The sequence below is a fragment of the Chelonia mydas genome, chromosome 8 (genome assembly GCF_015237465.2).
Source record: "Chelonia mydas isolate rCheMyd1 chromosome 8, rCheMyd1.pri.v2, whole genome shotgun sequence".
NCBI classification, from domain to species: domain Eukaryota; kingdom Metazoa; phylum Chordata; order Testudines; family Cheloniidae; genus Chelonia; species Chelonia mydas.
Genome location: NC_057854.1, coordinates 34,938,608 through 34,963,390, shown reverse-complemented (window position 1 = coordinate 34,963,390; position 24,783 = coordinate 34,938,608). Strand labels below are relative to the sequence as shown.

At 50.1% G+C, this 24,783-nt stretch overlaps 1 protein-coding gene across 11 annotated transcripts in view; it reads right to left on the bottom strand.

Moving 5' to 3' along the window:
* Window positions 1–2,392: 2,392 nt before the first annotated feature.
* Window positions 2,393–24,783, bottom strand: part of CXXC5 (CXXC finger protein 5) — a 98,113-nt gene continuing 75,722 nt past the window's right edge. For 7 of the 11 annotated variants that reach the window (XM_037907374.2, XM_037907373.2, XM_037907377.2 and 4 more), the window contains 3 exons: window positions 14,837–15,816; window positions 3,797–3,928; window positions 2,393–3,371 (listed from right to left, as the gene is read on the bottom strand). In XM_037907374.2, coding sequence (XP_037763302.1) covers window positions 3,800–3,928; window positions 14,837–15,628 — 921 coding nt within the window. In that variant the 5' untranslated portion in view covers window positions 15,629–15,816 and the 3' untranslated portion in view covers window positions 2,393–3,371; window positions 3,797–3,799. Of the gene's footprint in view, window positions 3,372–3,796; window positions 3,929–14,836; window positions 15,817–22,223; window positions 22,246–24,783 lie in introns of those variants that run through there. The other 4 variants (XM_037907380.2, XM_043520795.1, XM_043520794.1 and 1 more) reach the window with 3 other exon arrangements.

Sequence of the window (24,783 nt, the reverse complement as noted above, 5' to 3'; positions counted from 1 at the left end):
ATCCTTGAGGGGGCCATTTGGGATCAGGGCAAAAATTGGGGATTGGTCCTGCTCTGAGCAGGGGGTTGGACTAGATGACCTCCTGAGGTCCCTTCCAACCCTGGTATTCTATGATTCTATGAACTTCTCTTTCTGGAAGAGACAAGCTTTCGCGCTACACAGAGCTCTTCCCTATCTCGAAAGCTTGTACCTTCCATCAGCAGAAGCTGGGCCAGTAAAAGATGTTATATCACCCACCTTGTCTCCTTCAATGATTGGGCATTTAGCAACTTGTGAATGTTGGAGCCCTGGCCAAATCCACCAGGAGTCTATAAACAATCTCAACTGCAAACATGCTTAGGGCTCAGTTGTGGCTTAGACCACACACTTATGCAAGGGAGAGTAAGAGACCCTTCACATCTGCACTTGCTAGCCAGAACTCGGTCTGGGGCACTGGGAGGGGAGCAGGCATTGCATGACCTCATAAGAGATCAGGGCATTTTATGAACTCCATTCCCCAACGCACAGAGAGGATGTTGCATGCTGGCTTAGCCCTTGCTTCCTGGAGCAGGTGTCTGAGGAGGGGGTGAGGAATGCACAGAGCCTTGGCCCCACCCCTGACAACCATACTGGCCAGCACAGCTGAGCTGGCATATGGGAAGAAGAGGGATATAATTTGCTGCTGGTATTAGCCAGTGACAAGTTACAACGCTATCCCGCCCGCATCCAGCCTGGAGCACGGGGATGCAGAGAGCGAATCAGGGCTCAGAGCGGTGTGTTGCGCCCAGTGACTTGTGGTGCTACTCATGGGGTGAAGAGCATAGACTGCATCTCAAGGTTGGCTGTCCTTAGCTCCTACTGCGTCCACCCTCCACCTGATCTGGTGAGTGACCCAGGCTGCAAGCCACACACACTTGAAAATTATCCCCAAAACAGACTCACCTCTTCACAAGTGCAGAGTAAATTTGTTTTATTGAACATTCAGCTATCTAAACTTAACTCACTAAAAAAGAGTTCCTGTTTCGAAGCATCCATTTTATCCTTGTCTTGACAGAATCAGTCTAAATACAATTATCTGTGACATGATTGCACTGTTTTACAAAAACAAATGGCATGTACTGTATGGTAAAACTCTAGGTAGGTCTAGCTGGTCAAATATTCCCACTAAGGGAGATAGTTTTTAACCCAACGACTCATATGATTAAATACGGGGGGAGACTGAACAAGTGGTGGCCCGTTGTGTTTTGTAGTCTTGTAGCCCATTGTGTTTCCTGCCATGGCATCAGGGGCTCGGGACCCTAATGTGTTGGGTACCATTGGAAAAGCCTGCGCACGAAGGGCTGTGAATGTCTGGACCTCGCAAGCTGCACTGTCAAGGAGGAGAGACCTTGGTGCAGCTGTTTGTTAGGAAGGAAGAAAGAAAAAAGATATCGGCGCGATATTGCTCTGGCCAACTCCGGCCAGATCCCGCTCCCAGGGGAGTCAAGGACAGCCTTCCCATTGAACTTCACTGGGCGCTGGATCAGCATACCCAGCGTACATTGCCAAAGCTGGAGCTCTGTGATAAGGGACCCAAGAAACAGCGTTACCGTCCTGCTCCTTGTGTGGCTTTGGACCTAAGCAGGGTGGGAAAGGGCCAAAGGTAAACACGAGAAAGCTCATGAGTTGGACACCATTTATTTCGTTTGATTCCTCTTTCAGAAATGCATCATCCGCATGTTACAATATGTCCATGAAGATGGGACTCTCAACACACGCCGTGTTGACACGTCTCTATTCCCATTGTGGCCAATGGTTACCTAGTGGGAGGCAAATTCTAGGCAAACGCTGAATGCTTCTGAAAACAACACCCATCATTTCCAATCAGATTTGGCCTCAATTTATACAAGGGACTGTAGTGCCGATTCCATCGCCTGGTACAAGTTGTCAATCCCCCAACAAACTCACCACCAACAACAACCCTACGTCAGTTTCCAAGAGTCTGTAGTTTGGTTGTCCACATGCTACCTGTAATGAAAATTCTAGCGATCAAGCCTAGCACAGTTTAGTTTAGACTCCTAAGTATATTGTAACAAACCCAGATTTAACACCGTATGTATTTTGCAGAACATGTGCTATTCAGCCAGCCAGTTAAAAATGTAACATATGCAACCTTAGGGGAAAAATGATTGATTGCTCCATTTGCACTGGCAAACATTTACAATTCTCTCATTTATTTTTTAATCTGCTAATAAAAAAACAAAAGCAAAACTAAAAACTAAAAAATACACCCCAAACCCTGAATGCCAAGAAAGGCAAACTTAGGAAAATGCCATGACACAAGAAGTGACATATTCAAAAGGGACATTTTTTTACGGCTTTTTTCTTCACAACTGCGTGCAACAGAAATGGACAGAAAAAAACGAGATGTAAATCATGACACAAAACATGCATTCATTTTATTCACAAAACAGCCTGGATCGCTAAAACATTACAAACAGCATTTCAATTTACTGATGTAGAGAGAGCTGGAGAGACGGGGATTTGAACGTAAGAGAAATATTAGCTTTCAGAACTGCTTCAGCACAGGTCCTGCAATTTTTTTTATTTTGCTTTTAACTTCAGTAAGTTTATAAAAATGATTTCTATAAGTAAACCATTGCAGTTAGGATCTTGTTTTCCCTGTATGCAGGATTTCTTGTTCTATATTAATAAACTAACAATGGTTTTTTTTCCAAGACTGCCCATTTTGCAGCAATTATTCTTTCATTTTTAATACCAAGCTTCTTGCTGGTTAAACTTACATATGGGAATGGTTAGGAAAAGGGATACTACATCGTTTTAAACATATTCTCATTTATAAACATGAAGTTGAGGCATTCTAGAAACTATCCACTCTATTTTATGATGGGAAATAATCAAATAAAAAGTATAAATGAGGGTGTAATTAAACAACTGTGCTAAATTACAGTAGTGCTTATTAGTAACTAGATTTTAAAAGGTTACTGTAAATTTACATTCTCTACACAAGAACTGCATCTTCCACACATAAACAACATCAACACCAAAACACAGAAAGAAACTGATTGTCCATACTCTGTCTATTAAGTCTTGGTACTTTACAGATCCATTTTTTTATTATTATTATTTGAAAAGCAGTTAAATGTTTTACTAGGACTTGAAGATGTTAAAACAAACGCAAAAAAAATATATATATAAAAACAGGAATGAAATCTGCGAGAAAATATTTTTGGTTCTAAAGAGACACGGGTGCATCCATTCATTTCAGCCAAAAAATTCCTTGCCTGAGACAACACAAGCAAGCAGTGACATTGCACTTGGATGACAGAGCTTTGGAATTCTCATTCCTACTGAAACCATCTGAATGCAGCTCCTGTAGGAAGCATCACCTTCTGGAAAGAAAGAGAAAAGAAAACAGGGACACATTAAGAGTCAGGTGCATGCGGGAAACACAACTGCTACTAAATATGTCTGCTCTGCACACAACCCTTGGGCCGGTCACAGAAATCTTTCCTCGTGAAATCAGTCCCATTACTCCTCAAGGATGAAATCCCAGCCCAAGGTCCCACTTAAGCCCAAATGAGGATGGGTTTGCAAAATCTGGCCCTGCGTACAGGTTGTTAGGCAGGGGAGGGGGTCCCCAAGAAGCACCATGTTTATGCTAGGGACCTTGTCAAAGAGGTATTAGCAGGCAGTAATGCTAATACGATCAACTGGTAAGTTGATTAAAGGCAGCTAAGTAAAAGCAACATATGACAACATGCAAATTTTGTCTGGAGTGCACTGCCCTCCCTGCTGGGGCACGCTTTGCACTCACATTTCAGTGTCTTTGGGGTTCTGTTACTATACAGCTGGACTTGTCCTGCGGGGGAGACTTACGCCTTTTAGCAGTTGCAGCCTTTGGTGGGGGGAAAAAAGAGAAAGAAAAGTCCACACAAAAGAGGAAAATCTGTATCGGATGGGAGACAAAATATCTGCTTTGTAATGTGAGGAGGGAGGGAATAGTTTTATTTAGGGGATAAACCCCCTCCCCCCCTTTGGAACACAAGCCTTTGGAAACACAATGCACAATTCCTCCTGTTTCAGGCTAGCCACTTCTCCCTCAACCATCCCATTGTCTGTCTGCTGATTAGGGCACAAAGGGAGCCAGCAACTGCTAAGGGGCCCTGAGTGCTACACTGTACCAGGGTGCAGGGAGCTCTGCCTTCACTAAGTCACTCCCACCGTCCTGGAAGGCTGGCGGCTGCAACACACGCTCTGTCCTTTGCCTGACATGCCCTGCAGCCCCCAGGCACGATCTGGAATGGGGCTCAGCACCCCTGACAACCAGTGGGCCAAATCCTGAACCAAAACTTTCAAACCCAGCTGCCTAATGTCAAGCTCCTAAATCCAAATGACAAGACACAACCTGATTCCCAAAGGTGCTGAGCACCCATCAAATCCTATTGAAATTTATGCTCAGCACCTCTGAAAAACAGGTTGTTCCTAAGTAGTCCTGAATATGGCTCTAAGGAGCCTAACTTTAGGCCCCCCAGCTTTGAGAATTTGGCCCCCAAGGGACAGGATCCAGCCTTGCTCAGGCAAACTCCCATTCACTTCAGGGAGAAGTATGCTTGAGTGTGCAAGAAGTGATTGGGCCCACTGAGAAACGCTCAGCACACCTCAAAATTTGGGCTTGTGTTGGCACATTAGTAACTGGTGAGCATGCTGGCCCAGACGCCCTCTGTTCTTTACAAGAACGTCTTGTGCAAAGTTCTCCTTAGCCTGCTCTACCCTGGGAAATGCAGACGGCACTGCCAGTCCTGCTCAGAGCCAGGTTTAGCCCCCGTTTCTGGAGCACGGGTCCTGTCTGCGCTCTCAGCGAAGCTGTGGTCAGCTGCTGCCATCCTCCACTACAGGGAAATCCCCTAGTGTGGACTTAGCCTGCAGGCGCTTTAATAAAAAAATTATGCATTTCAAAGGCAGGAAAAGAAAGAGTTGGCCTAAGTCTGCTCCATCACATCTGCACACAGATTTCATAACAACCAGCTGGGCTAGTAACTCAAGCTAATACCTTGGATCATGTTCTCCAAACCCCGCATCTCTGCTGCATCTTTTAAACAGTTCCTTACAAAGTGAGATTCAGGTGACATCTGCTAATTAGCGTTCTCATTTCAAATGAACAGCATTTCACCGGGCAGTCACTCTCAACATCTCTGCCCGGCTACCACACACATCTTCAGTGACAGAAAGGGAGGTTTGTTTTCAACCAGAGGCAGAACGGGTATTATTCAGCTTTCAGTGCGGGTCACACCTCAACCCTCGTTTCCCGCTGGGCGAAGCCACAAGGTTACGGTTGTGATATGGACAAAAGGACCGCTAGGCACTAAGCTGAGACCCAACAAACTCACTGTGCCTGAGAACTGCCTGACCTGGCGCTGTGACATTGGTTTTTAATATGAAGAAAGGAAGCGTGCCTGCCTGGGAAAAGGATATCTCCTCCACCCACAAAGGCTCATCTTAGAAGGGTTTCACTCAACAGACCGGGGGGAGGGAAGGAGCTACAGAGAATGCTTGCTCCTAAAGGGCATCTGGAAAAACAGCTCTGTGATTGTTCCAGCCGTCCACTTACTGTTCCAGACACAATGGAACAAGCTCCTACTTCCCCTGTGTCTGATGTAGATTACAATGTCCGGCTTCCACTGAGTCGGATATAGAAAAGGCAGGCCAGCCTTCCCAGTGCAGCTGGCACGGCTAGGTAACTTTCCTTTACAAAGCTACGCTAGCCTCATGCTGATTGCTGAGCCTGCCCCAAACCTCCCCTTCATTTCAGGCCATTCAAAAACAGGCTAGGCTGGAGCACTTTGGGAAATCAGCAAATTAGAAAATGAGGGACGGAGCCCAAGACGGCAGAAATGAGCAATGCAAACGGGCCTTTCTGGGCACCTGTCAAACAACACACGCATTAAAGCATGGCTCATGCATCCACATTTAAATGATAATACCTAGTGTCTTCTGTTCAGATGGTAACACGCTTTACCAAAGAGCTCACAAGCATTATCACCCAGGTTACAGATAGAGAGACGGCGGCACAGAGAACGCTGGGACTTGCCCAAGGTAAGCAACAGAGTCAAGACTAGAACTATGTCTTCAGCCAGTCGGAGACCTTACCCTCTGAACCACATGGCCCTTATTAAACCCGATCACTTAAAAGGACAAACTCTCAAGAGCTCAGCTTTACACCTCAGTCCCTTGCATTTATGTAGTGTCCGGGAAATGCAGCTAGTGTACAGTACAGTTCCAGTACTTACTACGGGGTTTGATGGGAAAGAGAGGAGGAATGTCTTCACACAGCACACAGTCAACCTGTGGAACTCCTTGCCAGGGGATGTTGTGAAGACCAAAACTATAACTGGGATTAAAAAATAATTAGATAAATTCAGGGGGATAGTTCCATCAGTGGCTACTAGCCAAGATGGTCAGGGAGGCAATACCATGCTCTCAGCATCCCTAGCCTCTGACTGCCAGAAGCTGGGAGTAGACGACAGGGGATGGCTCACTTGATGATTGTCTGTTCTGTTCATTCCCTCTGAAGCACCTGGCACTGGCCACTGTCGGAAGACAGGATACTGGGCTAGATGGACCAATGGTCTGACCCAGTGTGGCTGTTTTTATGTTCTTATTAATTTCAAACTGCAAAAGGCATGTGAGCTGGCAGAAATTAATTATCCGACCTAGGACACTGGGGCCAACACCCTGGTTCTTGCAGAGCGCACCATGGGATCTTTAAGCAGCCACAAACGGTCAAGTCCTCTGGTTTACATCACCTCTGAATGGCAGCACTAGCAACGTTCAGGGAAGAGCGCTGCAGACGGAGTACCCTAAACTATCTCCTGCTGATCCTTGGGTTCTGCTTCCAAGTTCAGACCCAGCTTGACCCTTCTGAGATCCCACCATATCACAGCACATGGGGGAGAAATAACAGACATCAGAAGAGACCAGTTTTGAGTTGTACCCTTTAAAGAAGAGGCTGTCAGGGAGCCCGCATTAGCTAAGGGAACTGAACTAGGAAAGCTTTTCAAAGCTCACATTGTGCTGAGGACCCACTGGTGAATGATACACAGCAAGACAAAGGAGTGTTCACCGTGGATTACAGGTCTTCCAGCCTGGATACTGAGGGAGATCTCCTACTCAAGAGTGGCAGGAGGCTTATGCTAGGCACTGCCTGCTATAAAGGTAGCAGGACAGGAAACTTATCAATGCCAGAAGAACCTTTCTAGCACGTAGGACTCCCCAGGGGCAGCGCGGGAATTCTGAGCTGGTGGAGATGTAATGCAGGAGCCAAATGTACCAGGTAAATCCCTCTCCTTCAGTTCCGGCACAGCCAAGCTGGCTGAGGCTACTGATTGGAATGGCAGGTTCCCCCAGGACAACTATGAAGCGCTGTAACAGCACTAATGTGGACGAGGACAGGGTGGGCTAGTGAGGAATAACCATCTTCACCCCAAACTGGATCCACTGGCACAAACACATCCAGCCTCTGGCAAGGCTTGACAAAAGGAGGGATGGAGAATGACCTGCCCTGCAGATAGTCCCCCTCCCTCCACTCCTACACCCTCTTTTTTGGCCCAGGAGGAAGCCGTGGTATTTTTTCCAGCAAAGGGTTTATCGGAAACCCGGCGGGGTCTGACATGTACCACGAAATACTCTACAGCCATCCTGACATTGCGCGAGTGCTGCTTCCATCCCTGCAGGCATGGAAGAATCGGGACTGGTGTTAGGAAACACTGGCTCCTGATCAGAGTCTAACTGGGTTGTCCCCAGGGGCAGCAGCTGGGGTTTCCCCCCCTTCCTCTGAAGCATCAGATAGGGACTATTGCCAGGGGCTGGATATTGGATTAGATGGACCAATAGGCTTATCAAGCAGGGCAATTCCTAGGTTGCCATAAACCCTCAGTCAGGTAGCTGCCTGTCCATGTACACTTCCCTGACTCCACTGATCTCAAGCACTTCAGCAGTCCAGTGCAAAAAGGCAACCTGACGGAGGAGGCTCAGGGCAGAGGCTGGTGCAGTCTCCTGAGAACCAGCGTCCTTTGCGTCCCAGGACTTTCCAGGCACTGGCGTTGGTGGGAGACGGCTTACGGCAGCAGCAAGCCAGCACGCCGGGGAACACCAAAGCATCAGCTGATGATGAGCCGACCCGGCACGGGAGCTGCAGGCACTCAGGGCTGCATGTTCAAAGGGGCCTCCGCACAGTGTCCGTTTTTGTGCAGCTAACTTCTGGTGTGTGCAGAACTCGCACACCTTTCAGCCCAAACACCTGTGCGTGCAAGTGTTTGTGTGGGCAAAGTCACTTTGGGTTGTTTTAGCTCCTCTGGGTATGTGGACCTCTGGGTTTGGCTCCCCTCTGGCCAGCTTTGGAAGGAAATCTGCACCCTGCCAGAGGCCAGCTCAGCAGCACCTTCTTCCCTGCCATACAAGGACAGACAAACCAGAGCTGAAGGATTTGCCCATGCACAGGGGCTCTTCAGGGACTGGATTTATGTCCTCGAGCCTGGACAACTGCCAACTTGAGGCTTAGGTGCCGCCAGGGATTTTCAAAGTTGCCTCGACAGGAAGGACCGAGCATTTTCCTCTATCCACAACTCACCCCACTTTGGAGATGGGGGTTCTCTTCTTCTCACGCTCCATCCAAATGCAAACACTCAAATGGCTGCACAATACAGGGCAGAAATAGCACCTGCCAGAGCGGACGGCAACGGCACTGCCGAGGCAGAGCAGGGGCCCGCCAGCAGCTGACCCCAGGAAGTACAGAAGCTCTGAGGGGCCTGTTAGAACCACAGATGTTCCGCGCGTTCGCACCCCGGCCGTAAGATGACTCGTGATGGCGTACGTCCGCTCACACAGTGGCGAGCGCATGACGCCTAGCCACGTGGGTGCGCTGCGTTCTGACCATGCTCACAAGAAGGGCAGCAGCCCGACTACCTGGGGCCTAGCGTGGTTCCTCTGCTGTTCCCACAAACGGTTAGCGAGTCCCACTTCTCTGTGCCCCAGGGGATCCCACGTGAAACCCCCCCACAAGCCCCTGCTCTGGCCCTAGCAGCTGAGGGCCTATGAGATAGCTGCCCAGATTGTCTCACAATCCACTGGTGCAACCGTGGCTGGACAACATGGTAGGCTGCGGCCAGGCCAACCCAGTGAACACGTGCCTGATGCTGCTGTGTAGATGTGCTCTGCCCACCTGCGTGTTGGATTGGTGGGATCTACCTATGGCATAGACAGTGATGACGGCTAGTGTTTTCAGGAGCGGGCCCACCCACATGGGGGCTGCGTAAAACAGAGACAGGTCTCAGTCAATGGGAGGGGAGGATGCACAGCACCGTGCAGGGTCAGGCCCACAGTAAGCTGCTTTGACTTGCTCACAAGACAATAAGCTGGTCCCGCCTGCTCATAGCACACATCTGATTTCCTGGGCAAATTTATCTTGGGGGCTGAGCGAGCACCACGGCACAATCACTGTTTCTCAACAATTTCCGCAATTTGCAATCAAATCACTGGAGGAGGCAAAACAGCAATCGGAAAAGATGCTTTTGTGCTAGTGACATAGCTGGTCAGCAGTGCCAGGAGCGAGCGCTGCCTTGGGAGCAGGGCTAGTCCTGGGCCCCAGCCGGGATTTCCAAAGGAAACGTCTTTTGCAAAAGACCTTTCGTTCATTCCCTTTGAAGCACCTGGCACTGGCCACTGTCAGAAGACACGACACTGGGCTAGATGGTCCATTGGTCTGACGCAGTGTGGCCGTTCTTATGTTACGTTCTTACGTTCAGATGGCATCAGAGAAGCCTGGCACCTGCTATCTATGACCCTGCCTGTGCTATGGCTCAAAATGCAAGAGCAGCAACCCTCTTTGGAAGCGTTGGCCAAGACCGTTCTGATGTGGCTGTTGATAGCAGAGCGTCACTGAACATTCAGGGAGGGGATATTTTAGGTGACGGACAGCCGTGCTGGGCGTGGACTCTGCTCCTCACCCCCGCTGTGACCGACAGCTCACTCTCCAGGACGTTATCCTCTGTCTCTCTTCCCTCCTTCCCCAAATGCTTTCCTCTACCTACTCCCTCTTCCTATGGCTAGGGACGGCTACTGCCCTCCACCACATGGTGGCCAGGCAAAAGGGGCATGGCAGGTCTTTTCCTGGGTTTGGACACGCTGCTCTCCGTTCGGCAGAGCTAGCACAGCCTCCACCAGCACATTCAGACAGCAGGCGGCCCCTTCGAGTTAAGGTCATCTCACAAAACAGGGGACCAACGTGGTTCTGAAGCCCTGGGCCATGAACTTCCCAAGGTCCCAAAAGCCAGCTCTGCAGATAGCTCAGGAGGTGCATGAACCCCCGCGTGGGACTGACTTTCACTGACACCCCACACAGGCCTTATGCTGCTGGGGACACCAGTGCACTCAAGAGGAGTCACGGGGGCCAGAGATGGTATGTAGCCAGGAAGATCAAGTGTCTCTTAGTGAGGATACGCCTTTAAACATAGCTTTCTGTCCATGCCCTGCGTTGCCTCGTTCCTAAGGGCTCAGGGCACTGCCTGAATTGAAGCCCAGCAGTGCACAGCCACGCTGACCCATGGTACATGGACACACTCCCAGTGCACAGCAGACCCAGGTTTCTACACGGGCAGGGGAGGTACCTCAAGTGCCAAGATCCAGGGGCCTCCCTCACCTCCAGCACTCAGCCTGCTCTGAGGAACAGCTCCGCTGATAATGCTGAACCAGAGGCCAGGCGTGCCGATCTGAAAGGCCGATTCAGGGCTTTGTTTGGAGGAATACAGGTGCTAGAAAGTTCAGGACAATTAAGAAGTCCCAGGTCAAACATAAGTCTGGAACTTATAAGAGACTATGGGCCCAATCCGGAGAGGTGCCGAGCACCCCTGACTCCCCACGGTAGTTGTGTGTGCTAAGCACATACTCAACCCCTCTCAGGATGGAGCTCTGTATAGAGAAGGAAGATGATGAATGAGTCTCGTAAGTGCTTAGACTCATCTACTGAGCAAGCCAGTGCCTGGGCAGAGCCCCACTCACTTCAGGTCGCAGTGAATCAGACCTGTGTGCACCAGGCATTGAGCTGGACTGGTTGTTATTCAGAGCTGTTTGAACACTACTGCGAACGAACGTATACCAGGCAATGGGCTGATCTCTAACGCTTCACTCTCTTGCTCTATTTGCCCTTTGGCATGTGTGAATGGTCATCTAGGCCACATGATCTTGTTTCTGTTCCCTCATTGGATAACAGAACCTTTTGTATCACAGAAGAGGCGCCTGAAAGAGATTTCAAGATGGCCACATATTTGCACTTGTATTCACAAGAGACCTGAACCTTCCACACTCATTCTTGTACAAGGGGGAGGAGCCCAAAGGTCACCAAAAATTAATACAGAATGTCATGGATGCCGTTGAACTGGATTCACAGAGTTCGTTCAAATGAGCGTATGTGAATATTGTTCTCCAGTGTTTGCCCAGCTAGCTCAGAAAGGGAGGAAGTATGGCTCTTGAGAGATTTTTGAAGCCACACAAGAATAACGTCAGGACAACACTTCCTTGTCTAGCCATCACCAGCAATGGAGGAACAGAGACCATCAGCAATACCTCTGCTCTCAAAACAGGAGTCATGACCACCTCCAGGGGGTGCTATTGAGCCAAGAAACTGAGCAGGACTCAGTGATGTTGCGTGAATTTGTTGCAGTGCTTCGGCCAACGGTGATAGGTTAAGTTGGTGAAGGTTTAATCACCAATAAATTGTGTTGAAACACTGGTGACTTCCCAAATTTGTCTCACATTATGGAGACGACAAAGTCTAAGAGGAGGATATTTTCATCAGGAAAGAGATAAACAATGAACATTTCAGAAGAGGTTGAGTTCTGTAGTGTACACAGCCCTCAGCTCCACCAGGCTCCAGTGACTGGAAGAATGCACTGGATCGCCTTAAAGCTCATGAGAACTGCATCTCCCATTGGCCGGCAGCTCACAGTCTGCCACCCTGTCTTCACCTACCTACGCACATGGACTGAAAACTAGGTAAGCAGTGTGAATGAGAATGCAGTTTCTGGGGCGATCTCATGGAAAGAGTGGCCATAAATGTACAGTATCTGAGGTTTCGCCCTATTTTGGTGACTGTAAGTTCCTTAGTTCTCCAAAGGATGGAATCTTACCTGAAACTTTAGAACCAATAACAGCTATCAATCCATTTCTGCCTATGCACCTATCCACATCTGGGATTCCTGTTGAGTCACCTGTCCTACACCTATGCGTTATTCCAAATTCACTCAGAAAGGAAAGTGACCCATCCACTCAGAGGTCCCAAATCATAAATTAAAAGCCCGATTCCAGTGACTCCGATTTCCCAGTCAGCCGTAGAACAGGAAACAAATCAAACGGGTGAGCTTTCAAAGGGCTCCCCATGCAATTTAACTTCCATATTTAACTCATATTGCAGGAAGAAAACCCTCTTCAACCTAATGTGAGCTATGGAATCAATTGACCTGCTTTAGGACTCTTCAGAAAAGATGAACTTTTTTTTTCCCCCTCTCCCTTTTTCCAGATCACTGACTCAGCAAATTAGAACAAGAATATAATTTAGCAATACAGCGGTTTTTGAAAGACACCAGTCCCCTCATACCCCCGCCACCCAAATAGATTTTTTTTCCCTTCACTATTCATTCAGATCTGATGCTAATTGAAAACTTAGAATGTGGCTAAGAAAACAGTAAGTTCTCTCCTTCAGAAGACGTCAGAGGTTGCATAATACCCTTGCAACCTGGTACAACATCTTGCTGCCTCAACTGAGGCCGAGGTGTTTTTAACCTTTGTTGGCTTCAAGGAGCAATCTTCAGCAGGAGGAGGAAGGCACACAGCCTAAGCGGTGGTCAAGCTACCAAAAACTGACCATGAATTAAATGGAATATACAGAGGACTTTGTTCTGAGGACTCATCCCAGCCAAGTGTGGTCACTAGTCCCAGCACAAAACACTGACTCCCACTTGAGCCATTTCTGCTCAAGAAACAGCGGGGAGATTCAGTTCCCTCGTATCCGCACAGCTCTTCCAGGTCAAGGTTGTATCCTTGACATGCAAAGGTTTGCTTTTGTTGCTACCTACATCGCTTTTGTGCTAGGGCTTTATAAAGCGCTACACACATCCCTACCGCAACAAAACTAACACCTGGGGATCAGAAAACATCTCTGGTCAACAGAAATGTTGTTTGCAAACGACAGGTCTTCTGGGATTTTAAATTCAAGCGAGAAACCGGACAGCGGGTGAACTGTCCTTCCACAGCTGAACTTCAGAAGCCCTGGTCAATCCATGGCTAGGAGATTTTATTTTAAAAAGCCAAAATACAGAAATAGATTTATGGGAAGAGCGTCTGATGATATAAAATGCCCATGCCAGGGATTCCCGCAACCCCCAATTTTATTGACCTTTCCTCATTTAAGGGATGGATGAAGTAGTGAATAGATGCACACATGCTGGCGTTAATAATAAAGCATAGTAGTTCCTTGCCATCTCACGTCTGAAATATGCTCAGAGGCACTGTATGCTCCTAACTCATGCCTAACTTTTCACATAATTTAAGCTGAAGTTTACTGAGAACAACTGAGTTCTGATCTTGCTCCACAAGGCTCTGGTTGACTTTCAGGCATGTCTGATAACTCAATCCCCACTGCCTTGCGTATGGGCTCCAGATTAACAACCCATCTGCCCTGCACTAACGCTCGATCAGGATTCAGCTTCACAAACCAGCGGGATATGTTGGGGCAGCTCTTTTCTAGCACCGAATCCTGCAGTCCTTACTCAGACTAAACTCCCAGTGATCTTAAAGAGTGTTTGCCCAAGTAAAAATTAAGGACCCAATCCTGAAAGGAGCAGAGCACCCAGGATGCTCACTGGATTCTGCTGGCTCGCAGCAGCTCCCAGGAGACACCCAGCACACACCGGAACTGGACACTGAGGAAGCCTATTGGACCAGGCCCACATTCCAGACATAAAAAAAGGAAAGATCAGGGGTCAGATTCCATTCCCAGTGATACTAGTGTATATCTGGAGTAACTCTTCTTTCTTCAATGGATTCATATTGGTGTCCTCAAGCTCAGAATCTAGCCCTAGGTAAGCTTAGGTTGTCTCAATACTGGACATGTTTCCCAAATGAAGTGGCCATTCCCCAGCTGATCACACCAACTTTCAAGAGCTCATCCCCTAACAATTTGCACACAGCACAGTCATTTTCACAGGAATTAACCACAGCCTGTTTCTTCCCTTTTAGAACAAGGGGCAAACTAATGACTTACAGTGGAACACCAGTTTGGAAAAACAGGTTTAACAAATTGATAATGGCAGAGTGACTACCTTGAGACTTGCCCTGAAAAGCCTAGAATTCAGGGCCTGATCCAAAACCCACTGCTGTCCACGGAAAGACTACCATTGACTTCAGTAGGCTTTGGATCAGGCCCTCATCCCATGATTCACTTACTGGCTCAGGAATTGTACTAAGCAATGGCTAGCTAGCTGGCAGGTGCAATTGTGAGACACTCCCCTGTTATACAAGAAAGGGGTATTAAAACTCAAAAGCCCCTACAGGAGTCAATAAAAAGGATACAAATCTACTGAGGGTTGTAATCATCATGGCAAGACCTATTTCAGGTGATATTACTGCTAATTACTAATCAGAATACAGTCGATCAGCATGGGGGGGGATCGCTGACAATTTGTGTGTGATGCTAAAGGCAGGAATTGTTAAGAAGGAAAAAGCCCAGGGATTTTATCATCTCTATCAACATCCAAAGGACAGCAGACCAAGAGAAAGGTTAGGATGTCGGACTACAGCCAGTTACCTCCAGCGCTGCAGACGGCTTCTTTTTGAGTTCCTCACATTTTCGGAATTTGCAAATCTGGTGGCCAGTTTTGCGATTCCTACAACTGCTGCACTGCTCGCAGTTTATCCGTCTTCGGCACGGAGGGCACATGCCACATCTTTTCCGTTTCTTTTTCCCAGAATTGATGGCAGATGCCAATTCATTCTGCATTGGGTACTCTGCCAAGCCAGCCATATGGAGCGCGCTCTCTGCCAGAAACACGCCAGCAGGGGTCATAATGAAAAGGCCTGGGTTTATGGGAAAAGCCCCCAGGTAAGGAAAATCAGATGGGCTGTTCATTGTCTCTGCAGCTGAGACCGCTTCCATATCAGAGATACCAGTCCCGTGGTCATTTGGTAAAGGAATGTGCTCCTGTACCACTCTTTTGAGCATATCTGTAGACTGAGCAAACTGTTGTAGGCTGATCTGTCCTTCTGATGAGATTTCTGACGCCCTGTCTGATTTGCTCAGCATACTAGAGATATTTTTGTGCTTTGAGGTAGAGTGACTTTTATCCACAGTTGTGGCTTCATTGCCATTAGCTAAGGAGGTTCCTTTCTCTGAATGTTCGCTTACCGAGCTGCTGCTGCTGAAGGTGGAGTAATGGGAGAGTGGACGCGATTTCTTAAGACTTTTGTTCAAAGGTTCACTTATGATCCCACTTTTGTTCCTCCTCTCGGAGTTAACAGGGGGCTGCGAGTCCTCTGGGTTATTTCTGTCCAACATGTTGGGCTTGTTACCAGCGTCTTGAGGGGCACCAGGATTAGACATGGTGTTAAAAAAAACCAGAACCAAACCAAAAAACCAAACCCCACTCGCAGCGGCAACTAACCAACCAACCACCAAAAAATGAAATAATTATAATCAACGGGGGAATCCTTCCAACGCTGCTGCAGGGGTCTTCAGGGCAAGGTCAGTGCAGGGTCATCATCTGTGGTGCTGGTACAAAACATACGGCTCTGGAAGTAGAAAACAATAGACAGTTAGCAGTGGCACAAGCGACCGTGCTTTCCAAAGCCGCTCTCCGGCTCCCTGCAATGAAAGCCTCAGCTCCAATAACAATGAACCGACAGGGCATGGACCTAGACTGGGATCAGTTAGCCTACGCTGTCACATTTAAAGAGTCACCATCATGGGTTTCAAAGGAATGGCCTGGCCTGGCTGACTAGCAGCGCCCTGAATTGCTAATGCTCCAAGGACTTGATTCCCCTTTCCCACTGGGGGAAATGAGGAGGAACCCCACCAAAGCCAGTGGCCCAGATCCTCTGCTCCGGCTGAGCCCTGTTCGGCACAGGTCCGTAAAGTGAGGAGAGTCTTTAAGTCACCTTTGTGCTGCCCTGATTCTGGGGCTGCCTGCCTGGTCCCTAGAGCACCACTGAATCTATTTCCTTCCCACATCCCCAGCAGCCATCCCTGCAGCTGAGGATCCGTCAGACACAGTGGCATCTTGTCCATGCCCCCTTTTTCCTAGCCACACACCCAGGCAGACAGATTTCTCTTAATGCCGGGCTTGAGGTTGTTGGATCAGAGCCAGGGACTGGCCCAATGGCATTGCACTAGGGTACAGCTGGTGTGAGAAAAGAACCAGGCCCCGGCAATCTAATCTGCTTTCCCCATTTATGCGGATTCATCTTCCCTTGTCTCACCCAGCTCGGGCAGCAACTAAATGGGTCAGTCTGTGTTTCTGGCCTGTCTCCCTCTCGTGTCCTCAATCGCTGCCTGAGTGTGGCTGCTGCTCGAGGAGTTCCTGGAGCTGCAGTGGGGATTGCTGCTGCTTCTTCTTCTTCTTTTAAAGAATGAACACTTGCCTTGGGAGTCAGAGAGGAAAGTGACGAGACCATCCCCTGTGATGAGAATGTCTCTCTCCATGCTGCATAGCAGAACCCAGAGGTTTGGCCTGCACTGAGCTGGTGTAATCCCGCTAGTGAAGTGGTCCTCAAACTGTGGGTCGGGACCCCAAAGTGGGTCACAACCCCATTTTAATGGGGTCACCAGGGCTGGTGTTAGACTTTCTGGGGCCCAGGGCTAAAGCCGAAGCCTGAGGGCTTCAGCCCTGGGTGGTGGGGCTCAGATTACAGGCCCCCTGCCTGGGGCAGCAGGGGTTTGGCCCTCCACCTGGGGTGGTGGGGCTCAGGCAGGCTCAGGCTTCGGTCCCCTGGCCTGGGGTCTTGTAGTAATATTTGTTGTCAGAAGTGGGTCATGGTGCAATAAAGTTTGAAAACCCCGCTATAGTGAACGAGTCTGCAAACAGCAAAGACAATCGGAGAAGCTTCCTATGGCCCAAATGGGCCTGATTCTGATCTCACGTACGCCAGTGTAGCCCCACTGGCTCCAGCTGAGTCCCTCCTTGCTGTGTAAGGAGGTCCTGGTACTGCTACCCTCAGCATTGAGCGCCCGGATACGTTTCCTGAAGGGTGGCCTCCCCCGTGTCTGGGTCACTGCAATACCACAGCGGGCACAAGTCAAAGCACTCACCCGCCAGGTGCCCAGCTGGAGGAGAATGGGAGTAGGTGCTCCAGTGGCCAAGCCCCTGCGCCCCGACCCCACTCCTGGGCTGGAGCGCTGGGACGGAGAGTGGAGCGGGACAAGCTCCCAACCCCATTCCCTGGCTGAAGCGCCGGGCGGACGGAGGGGGGTAAGCGCTGGGGCTGGAGCAGAGCCGGGGCTGCGGGGGTGGGCATGGATGCTAAGTGGATGGGCCATGGCCCACCCAGGTGCACCTGTGGCTACGCCCCTGCTCTGACAAGGCCCCTCCCCCACCCCCATCACTGTCTCAGGGTCTGAGCCTCACAAACCTGCCCAGCCCGGCCCATTTGGCGTCACAATGTGGCATCTTCTCTGCTTTAAACCAACAAGCCCTGATTATTCCCAGCGCCAAGAGTGACAGCTGCGTTATCTCGTTGGCATGCTCCTCGCTGCTCTTGTCTATCCGTCATTCCTCCCTTTCTTCTAGGTGTTCTGCAGCAAATGTCTTATTCAATATGACTGCATGGCCTGACCCAGCTACAGAGTGTTTAAATCTCTCCTCAGGCCTGCTGTAATTAAAGAGAAGAGGCTTGCAAATACAGGATCATACAGTCTTCCCACATTACATGACCTCTCTGCCAACACACAGGCACACAGACACAGCGGTACCAGCTCTAAAGTGGAATCTGTATCTCCTCCTGGCAAGATCAGTGCGCTGGGAGACCATACTGGAGGAAAGGGAAGAGGTCCCATCTCACCCTAATAAGGGAAATGCCTTGACTCATAAGTGAAATGTTCCGACCACTGTACTATTATCCCTTTCTTCAGTGCTTGCATGTTGTAATGTAACGTGCAGCTATGTAGCCGTTCAGCCTGGCGGTCACAAACAGGGGTCAGGGCATTGTGGCTGCCCTGTTCCTCTCACGCCCCATGTTAGTAAATGGGAGGGGGATCCTGGCTAGCTGGAAGGGGTGGGCCTGAGATATGGAGAAGGCTGAGATGTAGGATATTAGCACTGCTGCAGCAATGACAGGACCAGCTCAGGTAAACCGGTGCAGCTCCCATGGAAATCTATGGGCCAAAGTCAGCAGTGACATAAAAGATGGTGAGAAGATGCAAGTAAGGGATGAAGTAGGGTATCTCGCACCAATCTGTCACTGAGTCAGCGTGCAAAGCCATAACTGCCGCCGCTGGAGTCGGCGGGTCCCAGGCAAGTCTCTCTCCAGCAGCACTCTGGGGTGTCACACCTTTATTGCAAAAACGCCTGTAACTGGCATGGCAGGGGCCCAGAGGGGAGCGAAGCAGGAAAAGCATCTAACAAGAGGATGTGAGATAAAGTCACCCAGCCTCCTTATCTTACACCCTCCTGTTACTGCTTTTCCTGCTGCCCCTCCCTCCGCCACCCCCTTGGTGTGGAAGTCACACTTGTTTTGCACACCTACGTGCTGAGCGGCTAGCACCCGGCCTGTAACTCTCACCCAAGCTCGACATTCTCAGGGCCCCAATCAGCTGAGTCTGAAGGGTCGTGGGAGGCCTCGGAGGTGCCCGAACAGGGACGGTTTGCTGCACAGGCAGAGAGAGGGTGCAGAGAGACCAGCATGAGCTGGGTGCTGTGGCAGGCTCCGCAGATACCCCATGGGGAAGGGGAATGATCAGGGGAGCGGGGGGGGTATCTCCTCATGGCAAGATCAGCGTGCTGGGAGATCATGTTGGAGGAAAGGGAAGATCTCCCAGCTCAGCCAGGTAAGGGAAATGGATCGACTGATGAGAGAAATGTTCCTACCCTTCTTCAGCTCTCATGTGTTACAATTTCAAGTGCATCCATGCATCTTTGCAGCCTGGGGGTCACAAACAGGGCTCACTGGGAGCAAGCGGTGGCAACCCCCACATAAATCAACACACCAGGAGCAGCCTGGCTATCACACTGGAAACAGAAGCCAACGTGGCGGGCACAGCCAAACAGGGACAGACAAATCCAGCACGGGCACCAGGGGGCGCAGAGCCACTTATGGCCTCGGTGAATCAGTGCTAAGGGCTACATGCAAAGATCAAGCCCCATGACACTAGCCCCACGGAATAGTTATACAGGGCCCTTCATCCTAAAGGTGCCCAAAGAACTGGCAGACTGGCAGCTCAAATCTTCTTCCCCCCATTGGAAATCCCACACGAACAGGCCTTGTGCAGGGGACTCTGCAAAGTGAGAGTGGCACCCCTACCAAACACAGGAGGTGGATTGCATCCACATGGCTGCAGATCGGCACTAGCCCCAGATCCTTCCCCTGCCCCATGGGGTAATTTGAGGAGGCTGCCATAGCACCCATGCCAGTCTCTCTGCACCCTTGCCCTGCCTATGCAGCACAACCGTCCCTGCTTGGGAGCATCCAGGGCCTGCTACAGCCCTGACTTGGCTGAGCTGATTTGGCCCACGGAAGCTGTATGCAATATACAGCTGTCTACATGCAGCACATGCCAGTTCTGATGGGCAGTCGGGACTTCTACCGCCAAGGGAGTTGATTTCCTCCCAGTGAGCAGGGCTGGCTGTTAGCACCGCTGTTTATCTGGGAGGCAGATGCTCCCACGGAATATAAAATGGATTGCTTCCCCAGCACCCCCGGTCCCTGCTGGGCTTCTGAGCTCCCTGGGAACAGGAGTGGAGCTTAGGCGCTTCAGAGCTCGTACAATCCGGTGGCTACAACCCCTGCTGAGCTTAGAAGCGGGATGTCTTCGGATAATTAGGATGGCTCTGTAATTGGGATAACAGGCTGTCCAGCAGCCAATTAAGCAGCTTCTTCTCTATAGGCAGCCACCTCTGGGGTGGAAAGTGGCAGGTGTTGCAACACTGTGCAACAGTTCAGCCCCAGAAGCGAGCATGAGCCCCACCTCCACTTGGAACTGGAGGGGTAACATAGGGAGGTAGAATGTAATTACCCAGCTTGCAATTTGGCGAGGACTCGAGGGCTAACATCGGGACGGGATTATTAACAACCCTGCACAATCAGGAACGTGGGTTTTAGGAACTTGTCATTAAACTCAATATGGGGATTCTGATCTCAACAGGCCTAATGTAAAGGAAAAGGAAAACCCAAGATGTTCTTTCTTGTGTCCACATTCGGGAAGCCTGCTCAGGACCACAGACATGCTGCCTAGACAGATATCTGCAGAGACTGTGCAGAGCACTGAATAAGGCCTGGTTTTACTGGCATGCTCAGCTCACATTTCCGGCTCATTTGCAATCGCCAGAAGTTTCAGTTGTAAACGACTTTGCTCGGGCACCTTTCGGCGCTCCTGACATTTCCTCTGAATCGTGCCTCAATGTTTTGTTTGCTAGGAAGTGTCAGGGTTACAACATTCATCATGGAAAGGGAAGACACCCATGTGAAAATAGAGATCTCAAGTTCTCTGTCGTCCGGACCAATCAGGGTAAATATTATTCATTCAAAGAATGAAATGGATGCCCTATGGGGAAGGGTTGATTATAGGATATGGAAATTTGCATCTCTAGGTCACTGAATACAGCTTACGGCTGATCAATATTGACCAACACTCATTACCATGTCATGTCAACATAATCAAAAAACACTATCCCAGCCAGCACCCTAATAGCTCCCATTCTTCTCAGTCTTGTATGTCTCTGTATAGCTACCCGCTGGTCAGTATGTGTCTCCATCAGTTATATGCAAAGGCAGATCCTCTCTCATGGGCAGTGGTAATGGCCCAAATGCTACAGCAATGGTTTTCAATCTTTTTTTCATTTGCGGACCCCTAAAAACTTTCAAATGGAGGTGCTGACCCCTTTGGACATCTTAGACATAGTCTGCGGACCCCAAGGGGTCCCTGAACCACAGGTTGAAAACATCTGCACTATGGCTAACAGCAGTGATCTAATCTTAATAATACCGGTGTGAATGAGAAGTAACTCCACACAAGTAAATGGAATTACACTAGCGAAACCCTGAAGTCAGTGAGCCCATCTGTCCCAGGACAACACCACAGTATCTTTTGATAAGGGATGGTCATTACACAGCATGAAATTAGGGGAATGATTTTAGGTGCTGATCATAAATGGTTTTACAAAGGACAGCTAGATTGGAGGGAGTTTACTGGCATCTAAGCTGTTGTGAGATCACATCGGGGAGTGAGAATCCGGCCTCTCCTATGCATGGGATCTGCTCCTGGTCAAAGACAATGGCCACATCTCATGTGTACTTGCATGTGTGGGTATGCGCGTGTGCAAGCACAGCTTCAGTGGGCCCATTCACATCTCCTACACGGGTTTCATCTGACCCCATTCGGCTCTCAGGTTGAGTGTAAGCCATGCATGGCTCAGTGAGGCAACCCCTTTTGCGACCTGCTTTCTTGATGGGCATTTCTTGGAGGGCCCTTTGTGTCAGAAGGCAGAAGACACTGCAAGGCTCAATACAGATGTATCCTGTGGGGAAGGAGAGGTGGTTACCTAGAGGCACCAACCTCACTGGAGCAAGAACAATAAGTCTCTCTTGCCCAATAAAAACAATGGGGAAAGAGAGGAGACACATGACGGCTGGAGGAGATAATGGTAGGCGGGGAGAGACTTCTGGTAGGTCATTTAGCCTCTCTGAGTGGATTGTGATGGGACAGATTTCATTATCCCTGATAGCTGAGCATCCAGTCTAGCCCTGGCCAGCTCCATGGTAACGCAGCCTGTCTGAGATGGGTAGGACTGGACCCCTCTGTCTCAGGGTCTTTGCATCAGTTGACTTCTCCTGAGGTTGTCAGTGATGGTGACCCCGTTGTTTACAGCCTTGACTATTGCAGCTCCTTCCCCTACAGCCTCCCCACCTCCCAGCTCGCCTGCTGCTGCCCATCTTCTCACACATGACCAGTGTCCCATTTCCTCTGCTCCCCCAGCACCAAAACCAACCTTCAGGGCTTGTCCACACATGGAGCTATTCAGGAATAGCTATGCCACTTGAAATCCACACCCTACCTTCTTCCAGAATAGCTTTCCTGGGGAGATAAGCCCTTAGAGCTTAAAAAAACCAAAACAACAACCACCCAGCAGTGGCTAATCCACAATGGGAGAGGAAAGATATTGGAAGGGGAGATATAAGAACCAGGATGGGGAGGGAGAAAGAAAGAAAGAAAGAAAGAAAGAAAGAAGAGAGAGCAGACTAGAAGGAGAGGTAGAGAGGGAGGAAAACAAAGACAGCGACAAACTCAATGGCAGCTCTTGTCGCACTCAGGAAGCCGGTCCAGGCACCATAAGCAGCAGGAGTGTCTGAGGCAGCTGGCTTGCTGACCACAAGAGACTGGCCTTTAGGCTGGCAGCCGAACTGAGGAGTGTGTCTGGGAAACAAAGGGGCCTCTGCAGCGACTCCTCTGGCCATCTGAGTTACAGCGCCAACAGGGAGTCCTGTCCAGCCCTCCCGGCCAGGGAGACGAGAGCTGTGATGGGCGAGGGGAGCGTTTGGGGGGCAGGGCTCTCACAGGCACCGGGCAGGAGAGGGGCAGCTGGATAAAGGAAGGGAGGGGGCTCAGGACTTTCCAGGCTACATTTAAGTGTCAGGCTGACGGCCCCGATCCAGCAGAGAACCAAGTGGTCGGAGCGCTATGCGATTCCCTGCAGGTGCTGGGAACTGCCTAGGCACAGGCCACACTCTGTGTGTGTAAACTTTGTGGGGCCCCATCCCCACTTCCTGAGGGGATGTCAAACCCCAAGGAGCATTAGAGGATCTCCTATGGTCGCTGCCCTGTGCTGGCCTGTGCACCCCCTTTCTTACACCGCAGTGCCTCGTTGCTGGCTTTTTTCACGACCCTACTCCTCTCTTTGCAATAATGGACCTTAATTAGCAAATAATTCTATAACGGAAGAAGACATGCACCCCCCTGCCACCCATCCCCCCCCCCGACAGTTCACCGGGCACAGCGTGTCATCTGGGCTCCGTCAGAAGGTGCTTAGTTTCAGCCAGAGCATTAAGTGTCATGTGACACACCCATTCATTCAGGTCTTTATACAGGGCAGCTTAGCAGGCTGGAAAGATGCCAGGGTTAAAGGGGACGCTGTCAAGGTCGGGAGGGCCCAGACTGACCCTATCAGATTTAGAGCTGTTTGAAAAGGTCAGGCAGCTCCTGGGGTTCCTGTTTTAGCCCAAATGCTTTGGTGCTGTTATTCTATTGCCCACTCCCCGTCCTCCCTGCTTCCCCCGAGATTATCCTGCAATGGCAAACAAGCCAGCCATGCAGCCGGACACTGTGCACAACTCATCCAGCCACGGGCAACCCTGCAACAGCGAGCGACAGTGCACTGATCCCAGGGACGCATGGGCAGCGCCTCAGTGATAGCCAGGCCAATGCGCACAGCACAGCGGCTCCCAGCCACATCTGAAAGCCAACACAGGGAACTTAAAAACATGCCACCTCATGTGATCCAGCAACCCTACAAAAAACAAACCAGCTCACACAGCCCCATCACTCAGGCCAGCAACCTTACAACAACAAACCAGTGCACACAGCACCAGGCAAACCCTACAACAACAAACCAGTGCACACAGTCCAAGTACCCAGACCAGCAACCCTACAACAACAAGCCAGTGCACACAGCCCGAGCACTCGGGCCGGCAACCCTACAATAACAAATCAGCGCACACAGCCCTAGCACTCAGGCCGGCAACCCTACAATAACAAACCAACACGTATGTAATGAAGATAAAAGGTGGTTGATAAGGAAACGTTTCAATTTCAAGCTTCCAAAGATTTAGTATGTCTATGGTGAGGAGGTAAGAGCTTTATAAGTTACTGAGACCCCTTGAGATTATCCTGCCAAGCCCAGAGCCTGGTGCTAGGCCACAGGAGCAAGCAGCTGGCAGAAGGAAGGAAGCACAGAGAAGGCAGAGGTGACTGATTTTGAGGCCAGTCGGCGCTAGCTCAGCACCCCTTCCTGGAGCCCTGCACCCTGCGCTGGATCAATGAGAGGCAGCTACTTGCAGCTGAGAGGGGGCAGAAGGGAAGCATGGGCTCTGCACAATGAGCACTTCCTGGGGGAGGCTTTGCTGCCTAACTGAGGGGGCAGCCCACCCTTCGCCAAGACACAACACAACCCAGAGGGGACTGAGTGGGAGCTGTGAGACCACAGCACCGTCACAGAAACAGCCCGAAAACGCAACCACACGAACCGCAGGCTGGGCAGCATTCAGATGGGGCTCCCCGCCGTTAACGGTGATGTGCCAGCCCTTGGCAGTCTGCCCCCAGGGAGAGAGGGAGCCGTTCCACCAGGTGCCCTGCACATTGGTTCCTTTTTCCTTCACCATCAGATCAAACAAAAAACCGCAAAGCATGTTTTCTCCATCCCATCCCCCACAAACTGCTCCAGAATCCCCCCAAATCTGCTCAAATACCCCGTCCCCAAAAACTGCTGCAATATCCCTCACCCCCCACCCAAAATCTGCTCCAATACCCCTCACCCCCCATATCTGTTCCAATAC